The sequence below is a fragment of the Neophocaena asiaeorientalis genome, unplaced genomic scaffold (genome assembly GCF_003031525.2).
Source record: "Neophocaena asiaeorientalis asiaeorientalis breed wild unplaced genomic scaffold, Neophocaena_asiaeorientalis_V1.1 scaffold14, whole genome shotgun sequence".
Taxonomy (NCBI): Eukaryota; Metazoa; Chordata; class Mammalia; order Artiodactyla; family Phocoenidae; genus Neophocaena; species Neophocaena asiaeorientalis.
In genome coordinates, this window is record NW_020175192.1 from 1,956,501 (window position 1) to 1,967,563 (window position 11,063).

Below are 11,063 nucleotides of genomic sequence, written 5' to 3' on the forward strand. Positions count from 1 at the left end.
AAAAAAAAAAAAAAAAGGACGGAAATTCTGTTACATGCTACAACATGGATGAATCTTGAAGGCATTATGCTAAGTGAAATAAACTAGCCACAAAAAGACAAACACCATACACTTGCACTTAAGGAGAAACCTCGCAGAGCTACTCCAACTCAGAGATGAAGTTAAACGGTCGTTAGCGGGGGTGGGGCAGGGGCAAAGGGAATTCTTATTTAATGGGTGCAGAGTTTCGGATTTCCACGACGAAAAGTTCTGGAGGCCTGTGTCACAACAGTGTGAATATCCTTCACACTCCTGAACTGTACACTTGAAAATAGTCAAGATGGTAAACTTCCTGTTTTTCTAAACCACAACCAAGCAAGTTACTAAATCATTTTTATCACCTGTAGATTACATAGGCAAGCCCCAAATGCGACAGATGGGCTGTTCTCAAGAAGAGAAGTCCCTGCACGTCATGTACAGCGTCATCTGTATGCATGTACGATGTTTGTACAATTAACCTCTTCTTTCCTCCCAGTAATGCCATTGGTCCCCTGGTAGCTCTGTGGCTGATTTATGAACAAGGTGCCGTCCTACAAGAAGCAGTGACTCCCGTCTGGCTGCTGTTTTACGGAGGGGTTGGAATTTGTACAGGCCTCTGGGTTTGGGGGAGAAGAGTGATCCAGACCATGGGGAAGGACCTCACCCCCATCACGCCGTCCAGGTAAGCAGCCGGGGCGGCGCGGAGTGGTTGTGTCTGGACGTCCCAGCGCGGCTCTCTGCATAGCCGGGTCTGCAGCGGGGTCCCCGTGTGCCATTCTCACCCGTCACCCTCATGCGCTGCTCAGCGGTGGCACGGGGTGAGGGTGGGAGTGGGAGGGATGGGAATGGAGGGAGAAGGGAAGAGAAAAAGCGAATCCACCTGCAGCCACACCCGCACCCCGTTCCCCTCCCACACTCCCACTGCCCTTACCCCGCCTGAGGTCCAGAGAGCAGGCGGGGAGGGAGAGAAGGGCTCTTGGGCCTGCCTTTCCCGAAAATCCTCTGCTCACCAGCTCCACCTGCTGGCTGCAGCTGTCCCCTGCTGCCCTTCAAGGTTTACTCCACATCCTTCCTTTGCTTCCTGGGCTAAGCCGGCAGGAGGGGTGCCCATGCCCCAGGGTGGGGTTTGGAGACTCCCACGTGGTTTCCTATGGTCCTTCTAGTGTGTATCCTCTAGAGCAGGGGTTCCCAACCCCTGGTCCGCGGACCGACAGCGGTACGTGGCCTGTTAGGGACCAGGCCACACAGCAAGAGGTGAGTGGCAGGCGAGGGCGAGCCAGCCAGTGAAGCTTCACCTGCCGCTCCCCATGGCTCCCCCTGGCTCGCATTACCGCCTGAACCGTACCCGCCTCGCTCGCATTACCGCCTGAACCATCCCCCTGTGGAAAAATTGTCTTCCACCAAACCGGACCCTGGTACCAAAAAGGTTGGGGACCACTGTTGGTTAAATAACAAATTCACAGGAGAACTTTCCAAATACAGCTAAAACTTGAAACTGCCTATTGTAAGAGATCTTTTCCCCCTTGAAAGTCATTTTAATGAACGATTCTCTTATAAGATTGAAGAAAAATTAGTGATCTGAGAAAAAATTCATTCCTTTATGACACGTACACGTTTTAAAAATGAGAGCACAGTTTTCCCTGCGCCACTTTAGACATGACAATTCACCACCTTCGGCTCAGCGGGAATTTCTGACCCAGCGCCTACAGGGTGTGGTTTTTGAAAACACACCGGGAAAACGAGGCTCCTTAGGGCTGCAAGCAGCCTCATGCCAAGCGTTGGTGCCATGTGGCCACCATGCCGCAGTCCCTGGTTCTGCTGATTCCATGGGACGCAGTCCACCCAAGAAGCGTCCTGGTGAGGCCTGGGCACCCAGGGCCGGCGAGCCACCGGCAGCGCCTGTGACGTGTCCCCTGTCTCCTCCGCAGCGGCTTCACCATCGAGCTGGCCTCAGCGTTCACTGTGGTCACCGCCTCCAACGTCGGGCTGCCCGTCAGCACCACGCACTGCAAGGTAGGCCGGCGCCCGCGCGTCCTGCCCGGTCACCCGGGGCCGAGGGGAGCTCGGGTCACGGCGGGGTCTCCCGGGGGCGTTTGCCTCCTCAGACGGCCCCTCCCGGCCCTTCCCGCCGGCAGCGGTTCGGGTCGCCTCCCGTCCCGCAGACCTGGCCGCTCCACGCGTTCCCGGCGGGAGCTCGCTCTCCTTCCACGTGTCCTGGTTCTCTCATTGTTTCCACAGTGGGTTTTGCATTGAGGTTGTGCGTCCACGAACCGTGTTTGTAGGCCCAGGGGCCCAGGAGTTGACAGGGGGACAGAAGTAGGCAGAAATCGTTTCCATGGAATCGTAAGACACGGTTGTTTCAGTTCTTTTTTCTAATATAAGGTGGTCGAAGTGACTCAATTGCCTTCGAGTGAATTCCGGATGATATTAACCACTGTCATGTGCTCTAGAACTCAGTGGGAGAGGGAATTCCTTGTCTAGTACCTGGACTGTTGGAGCCACAAGGAACCTTAAAGATGAAGGAAGAGGAAACAGGCCCAGCGAGTTTCAGGGAGTTACCCAAGGACCCCCGGGGTGGGCCAGGGCTGGAACCCAGGCCTTGTAACCCAGGGCTGCCCAGTACCTGGAGGAATTCTAAAATATCTCCAGTGGGCCCCCTGTATACAAATATACCCACCAACAACTTCAACAAAGCAAAAGCGGCTTGCAGATTTTCCTAGGTTCATAGATTCCTGTCATTCCTGAAAAGCTTGTTTATTACCACTCTGGGCACCAAGGGTACCGCAGTGACCAAGACAGCGATGGGCTCTCCATTTACACACAGCCTGAAAACTCCAACCAGTGTGTCTGTAAACAAGCACCGCTAAATGTGAAACGCTTATAAAAAAAGAATGAAATCATGCCATTTGCAGCAACATGGATGGACCTAGAAATGATCATACTCAGTGAAGTAAGTCAGACAGAGAAAGACAAATGCCGTATGATATCACTTATATGTGGAATCTAAAAAATGATACAAATGATCTCATTTACAAATCAGGAACAGACTCACAGACATAAAAAACAAACTTATGGTTACCAAAGGGGTAACGGAGGAACAGGGATAAATTAGGGGTATGGATGGGATTAACAGATACACACTGCTATATGTAAAATAGATAAACAACGAGGACTTACTGTATAGCACAGGGAACTATACTCAACATCTTGTAATAACCTATAATGGAAAAGAATCTGAAAAAATATATATATGGCTGAATAATTTTACTGTACACCCGAAACTAATACAACATTGTAAATCAATTATACTTCAGTTTAAAAAATAAGTACAAATAGGACCACTAGCCTCTAGGTTTCAGTTTCTAATCTGGAAGATGAAAGGGCTACCTTAGATTACTCGTAATATCGATGCTGTCTGGTTCCCCTACTTCTCAGTAATTCTGTTGCTGTTAGTGCCTGGTGATGGACTTAATCTGGAAACACACTCAACTTATTAAGAGGCAAGTCGGAACGCAGCAAAGAATACCACCTTATATCAACAAAAGACCTCATCAGTAGTGAAGACATGGGACTCTGGGCCCCTTGTGATCCAAATAACATAACAACTAAAAACATAAGGCAAAAGCTGTTAGAATTCAGAAATTAATGTGTCTAAGTCTGTGACAAATGAAGAAGACAGAAGTACTTAGGAATATAATGGATTTGATTTATAGCAGTATAATTAATAAATATATATCAAAATTTTATGTCTTCTTGTCAAGTATCATGAAACATTTATAAAAATTAGTCACAAATTCAGAAGACCATGATAAAAATCACAACTAAATTTATAAAATAAGAACAGATATTCTACACAATCTCTAATCCCAAATAAATTAAACTAAAAATATATGTTGAAAAAAGGAACATTTAAAATGTCCCCTTGAACATTTTAAAATGCTCTTTTTAAGTAACAGTTGAATCAAGGAGTTTAAAAATTATAATCATAGATTTCTTGGAAAATAGAAAAAAACAAATTGTGTGTCCATGTGTGTATACATAACAAACTTATGCTCAGATAAAAATTCATATATTTACATGCTTTAATTGAGCAAAGGAAAAATAAAAGAACCAAGCATTCAGATTAGTATTTTATAAAAAGTTCAGAACAATAAAAATTCTCAGGAAACAGCAAGAAGGATATAAAAGCAAAATAAATTTTAAAACAAAACTAGTGAAGGAGAAGGGGAGAGGAAAGTGTTTACTAACAAAATAGCGTCAAATTCTTAGAAAAGGAAGGGAGGGGAATTAAGTTAGAAAGAAGAAAGTCATCATAACAGATTTGGGAGAGAATTTTAAAATATAAAACCATATAGCTGTATGCTAAGGATTTGAAAACCTCTGTAAAATGAATTATTTTTTGCAAAAATATACATGACAAATAAATGTGACACAAAAAGTAGAAAAAAAGTGGAAACCCTGACCAGAGCAATAGGAAGAAATTAAGGAAGTTCTCCAAAAACAGTTCTTCTCACCTGAAAAGGCAAAAAGGAGGAGGCCACTGCTGACTCCAGTTGTAGATGGATTCACTGGCTAATCTTTTCCATCTTAAAAGAATAGATAATTCTCACATTATATGAACTTTCCATAATGTAGGAGAAAAAAACAAAATAAAACAGGAAACTCTCCAGTTTGGTCTATAAAACATATACTGAATAACCCTAATACCGAAACCTGATTAAAAACATCACAAACAATGAAAGCTGTGTTTACATATGAATGTTGATTTTAAAACTTTAAGATGCTAGTAAATGACATCAACAATATCATGAAAGAACATTTCAGCAGGACCACATTGATCTGGATTATCAGAATGCAGGCTCCGAACAGGGCAGGGCTGGTGCCTGTGCAGGGCTGGCCCCTCACAGGGCTCAAGAAATGGGTTTACAGACGTCTTCAATAACACACGGCTCAGCGATCCATTAGAAAACAACGTACGGTCATCTGTTGAAATACATGCCAAAAAGACATTTGAAAACCCTAGTAAAGTGAATGATGTACATGAAAAAGGCACAAAGCTTTGCTCAGAGGTAAAAGAAAACCTGAATGTGAGACACACTGTGTCATTGGGTGGGAAAGTCCTCAAACACTAGCCCAACCAAATTTTTCTCATAACTTTCCGAAATAAGGCTAAAGTTAATTTGGTGGGTTAAATTAGCAAGAATATAAAATGATCTACAGAGAAAAGCGATGAAGAGGGAGTAGCCTCAGCAGATAGGAAGTCTGCTATAAGGAAACAGGAGGCAGGAGGGTGGGGAGAAGGAGGGCTGATGGGCAGAGAGTTTCAGTTTGGGATGACAAAAAAGTTCTGCAGATAAGTGGTGGTGATGGCTGCCAAACAATGAGGATCTATATGCCACTAAATTGTATACTTAAAAATTGTTAAAATGATAAATTTTGCATTATCTATTTTACCACAATAATGAAAAATTAGATACTTGTATAAAAAAGTAGATAGACCAGAGATAGAACCTAGTATATATGAGCATATAGTTTGGGGCAGGAAAATTTTAACCAATAATTGAAGTTGAGTAACTGGCTATCACCCTAGAAAAATAAAAGTAGACCCACAGTTCTCAAAATACATGAACATATATCTGATGGCTTGATGTTTTTAAACTATTTTAAAATTTAGAATAAAATAGAATTTTATTTTAGAAAATTTAAAATAAATGAGAATTTATCAAATATTCAAGCTAAGGATAAATCACAGAAGAAAAGCGTAGCGTATTATATTGCATGAAATTAGAAACTTAAAAGTGAAAGCAAAATACTGGATTGAGAAAGTATTTGCATTAAATATCAGAGTTAATATTTATTTAGGGCTTCCCTGGTGGCACAGTGGTTGAGAGTCCGCCTGCCGATGCAGGGGACACGGGTTCGTGCCCCGGTCCGGGAAGATCCCACATGCCGCGGAGCGGCTGGTCCCGTGAGCCATGGCCGCTGAGCCTGCGCATCCCACAACGGGAGAGGCCACAACAGCGAGAGGCCCGCGTACCGCAAAAAAAAAAAAAAAAAAAAAATTATTTAAACACCATATAAACAAATAAGAGACACATTTAGATTCCAATATGTAAATGGGCAAAATACATGAAGAGACTTTTTTATGTTATCATGATGTTATTTTAGCTGGTGTTTATTAAATTGAATTATAGTTGACTTACAATATAGTAGTTCCAGGTGTACAACATAGTAATTTGATATTTTTATAGATGATACTCCATACAAAGTTATTATAAAATATTGATTATATTCCCTGTGCTGTATATTATACCCTTATAACTTATTTATTTTATACCTAGTGGTTTGTACCTTTTCATCCCCTTCATCTCTTACCCTTCTCCCCACCCCTGTCCCTTCTGGTAACCACTAGTTTGTTCTCTAATTCTGTGAGTCTCTTTCTGTTTTGTTATATTTATTTGTTTTATTTTTTAGATTCCACATATAAGTAAAAACATACAGTATTTGTGTCTCTATGACTTATGTCACATAGCATAATACCCTCCAGATTCATCCATGTTGTTGCACATGGCAGCGTTTCATTCCTTTTTATGGCTGAGTAATATTCCCTTGTGCCACAGTACTTCTCCTTTATCCATTCATCTGTTGATGGACACTTACGATGCTTCCATATCATGGCTCTTGTATGTAAATAATGTTGCTGTGAATATTGGGTGCACATATCTTTTCAAGTTAGTGTTTTCATTTTCTTCGGAGAAATACCCATGAATGGAATTGCTGGATCATATAGTAGTTCTATTTCCAACTTTTTAAGGAACCGCCATACTGGTTTCCATAGTGGCTGCACCAGTTTACATTTCCACCAACAGTGTACCAGGGTTCCCTTTTCTCCACATCCTTGCCAACATTTGTTATTTGTGGTCTTTTTGTTGATAGCCATTCTGACAGGTGTGAGGTGATGTCTCATTGTGGTTTTGATTTGCATTTCCCCAATGATTAGTGACGTCGAGCAGCTTTTCATGTGCCTGCTGGCCATCTATACGTCTTTTTGAAAAAATGCCTATTTAGGTCCTCTGCCCATTTTTTAATCGGGTTGTTTCTTTTTTTATATTGAGTTGTATGAATTGTTTATATATTTGGATATTCCCCCCTTATTGGACATATCATTTGCGAATATCTTCTCCCATTAAGTAGGTTGCCTTTTCATTTTGTTGATGGTTTCATTCACTGTGCAAAAGCTTTTTAGTTTGATTAGGTCCTGTTTGTTTAATTTTGCTTTTGTTTTCCTTGCCTGAGGAGACATATCCAAAAAAATATTGCTAAGACCAATGTCAAAGACCATACTGCCTTTGTTTTCTTCTAGGAGTTTTATGGTGTCATGTCTTGCATTTAGGTCTTTAACCCATTTTGAGTTTTTGTATATGGTGTGAGAAGATGTTCTAATTTCATTATTTTACATGTAGCTGTCCAGTTTTCCCAGCACCACTTATTGAAGAGATTGTTTTTTCCCCATTGTATATTCTTGCCTCCTTTGTCATAGATTAATTGACCATAAGTGCATGAGTTTATTTCTGGGCTCTCTCTTCTGTTCCATTGAACTGTTTGTCTGTTCTTGTGCAGTAACATACTGTTTTGATTACTGTAGCTTTATAGTGTAGTCTGAAGTCAAGGAGCATGATACCTCCAGCTTTGTTCTCTTTTCTCAAGATTGCTTTGGCTATCCAGGGTCTTTTGTGGTTCCACACAAATTTTAGGGCTATTTGTTCTAGTTCTGTGAAAAATGTCATGGGTATTTTGATAGGCTTTGCATTAAATCTGTAGATTGCTTTGGGTAGTGTTGACATTTTAACAATATTATTCTTCCAGTCCATGAACACAAGATATCTTTCCATTTATTTGTATTGTCTCCAGTTTCCTTCATCAGTGTCTTCTAGTGTTCAGAGTACAGATCTTTCACCTGCTTGGTTAAATTTACTCCCAGGTATTTTATCCTTTTTGGTTTGACTATAAATGGGATTGTCTTCTTAGTTTCTCTTTCTGATAGTTCATTATTAGTGTATGGAAATCCAACAGATTTATTTATATTACTCTTATTTCTTGCAACTTTACTGAACTCATTTATTAGTTCTAACAGTTTTTTGGTGAAGTCCTTAGGGTTTTCTAAATATAGGATCATGTCATCTGCAAACAGTGACAGTTTTACTTCTTCCTTTCCAATTGGATGCCTTTTCTTTCTCTCTCTCTCTCTTTTTATTTGATTGCTGTGGCTGGGATTTCCAATACGATGTTAAATAGAAGTGATGAGAGTGAACATCCTTGTCTTGTTCCTGATCTTAGAGGAAAAGCTTTGCTTTCAGTTTTTCACCATTGAGTATGATGTTAGCTGTGGGTTTATCATAAATGCCTTTATTATGTTGAGATATGTTCCCTCCATACCAACTTTGTTGAGATTTTTTTATCATAGAAGGATGTGGAATTTTGTTAAATGCTTTTTCTGCATCTATGGAGGTGATCATCTGATTTTTATCCTTCATTTTGTTAATGAGGTGTATCATGTTGATTAATTTGTGGACATTAAACTATCCTTGCATCCCAGGAATAAATCCCACTTGATCATGGTGTATTATCTTTTTTATGTATTGTTGAATTCAGTTTGCTAATGTTTTGTTGAGTTTTGCATCTGTGTTTATCAAGGATATTGTCCTGTAATTTTCCTTTTTTGTAGCATCGTTGTCTGGTTTTGATATCCAGGTAATACTGGCCTCGTAAAACGGGTTTGGAAGTGTTCTCTCCTCTTCAATATTTTGGAATATTTGGGAAGGACAGGTATTAATTATTTAAATGTTTGGTAGAATTCCTCTGTCAAGCCATCTGGTCCTGGACTTCTGTTTATTGGGAGTCTTTTGATTACGGATTCAGTTTCAAAACTAGTTATTGGTCTGTTCAGATCTTTTATTCCTGACTCAGTCTTAGAAGATTGTATGTGCCTGGGAATGTATCCATTTCTTCTAAGTTGTCCAGTTTGTTGGCATATAACTGTTTGTAGTTGTCTCTTATGCTTGTTTGATATTGGTTGCAACTTCTCTTTCATTTCTAATTTTGTTTATTTGTGCCCTCTCTCTTTTTATCATGAGTCTGGATAAAGGTTTGTCAGGTTTTTTTTTTTTTTTTTTTTTGTCTCTATTCCCTCTCTGATCTTCATTATTCCTTATTTCTGCTACTTTGGGCTTTGTTCTTCCTTTTCTAATTCCTTTAGATGGAAAGTCAGGTTGTTTATTTGAGATTTTTCTTGTTTCTTGAGGTAAGCCTGTATCACTATAAACTTCCCTCTTAGAACTACTTTTGCTCATTCCACAGATTTTGGACAGTTGTGTTTTCACTTTCATTTATCTGTCAAGGTATCTTTTTATTTCCTTTTTGATTTCTTCATTGACCCATTGGTTTTTCAGTAGCAGGTTGTTTAGTCTTTTGTTGTTTTGTGTTTTTTCCATTTTTTTCCTGTAATTGATTTCTAGTTTCATACTGTTGTGGTTGAAAAAGATGCTTGATATAATTTTAATCTTCTTAAATTTATTGAAACTAGTTTTGTGTGATCCATCCTGGAGAAAGTTCCACATACACTTGAAAAGAATGTATATACTGCAGGTTTTGGATGGAATGTTCTGTAGATGATCATCTGATCTAATGTTCATTTAAGACCAGTGTTTCCTTTCTGATTTTTTGTCTGGATGATCAGTCTATCCATTGAGGTAAGTGGGGAATTAAAGTCCCCCACTGTTATTGTATTATTGTCAGTTTCTCCCTTTATGTCTGTTAATATTTGCTTTATATATTTAAGTGTTCCTATGTTAGGTGCATATATGTCTCTAAATGTTATCTCTTATCATTATATAATGCCCTTTGTTATCTTTTGTTATAGACTGTGTTTTTTTGTTTGTTTGTTTGTTTGTTTTGTGGTACACGGGCCTCTCACTGTTGTGGCCTCTCCTGTTGTGGAGCACAGGCTCCGAAGCCATGGCCATGGCTCACGGGCCCAGCCGCTCCACGGCATGTGGGATCTTCCCGGACCGGGGCACGAACCCATGTCCCCTGCATCGGCAGGCGGACTCTCAACCACTGCACCACCAGGGAAGCCCTAGACTGTGTTTTAAAGTCTATTTTGTCTGATATGAGTATTGTTACCCCAGCTTTCATTTCCATTTGCATGGAATACCTTTTTTCATCCCTTCAGTTTCAGTCTATGGGTGTCTTTAGCTCTGAAGTGAGTCTCTTGTAGGCAGCATATAGATGGGTCTTGTTTTTTAATCTATTCAGCCGCCCTGTGTCTTTTGATTGAAGCATTTAGTCCATTTATGTTTAAAGTGATCATTGATAGGTATGTACTTATTGCCACTTTATTTGTTTTCTGGTTGTTTTTGTAGTTCATTTGTTCTTTTCTTCCTCTTTTAGCCTCTTCCCTTATAGTTTGATGCTTTTCCTTAGTGTTATGCTTGAGTTCCCTTCTCTTTGCTTTTTGTGCATCTAAGTTTGATTTGTGGTTATCATGTAGTTCATATACATCAACCTATATCTACTTGTTTTAAACTGATAGTCATTGAAGTTCCAACACATTCTAAGAGCTCTATGTTTTTTTACTCCTCCCCCACCTCCCATGTTTTATATTTTGGTGTCATGTTTTGCATCTTTATGGAAAGGACAATTTTTATATCTAAAGACTAGAGGGAGTAAAATTGGATATATAAATAAAGTTCAGCCTTAGCAGTAATTAAAGATATGCAAATAAAAGCAACAGTAACACATGTTTTGTTGATTGATTAGCAAAAAGAGAACAATTTACAGGATTGTTATAGTGTGCTGAAATTCACAGATTATGGATGCCCTTGTACATTTACAACTGATGTGGCAGTAGGTATCAAGATCCTAAAATGCATTAGGAGAGGAAAGAGTTCTTTCTCAAAGTAACATTCCATCTGATAACATGGGAAGGGAGTTGGTAAATCACCACTTTGCAACCCCTGTAATAAAGCTTGGATTGCTAAATCTTT

The 11,063-nt window shown here is 40.0% G+C and overlaps 1 protein-coding gene across 1 annotated transcript in view; it reads left to right on the top strand.

The window, feature by feature from the left end:
* Positions 1-11,063, top strand: part of SLC20A2 (solute carrier family 20 member 2) — a 74,262-nt gene that overhangs the window by 59,076 nt on the left and 4,123 nt on the right. Inside the window, exons 9-10 of the mRNA XM_024765044.1 lie at positions 515-700; positions 1,947-2,031. Of these exons, the coding sequence (XP_024620812.1) occupies positions 515-700; positions 1,947-2,031 (271 nt within the window). The remainder of the gene's footprint in view (positions 1-514; positions 701-1,946; positions 2,032-11,063) is intronic.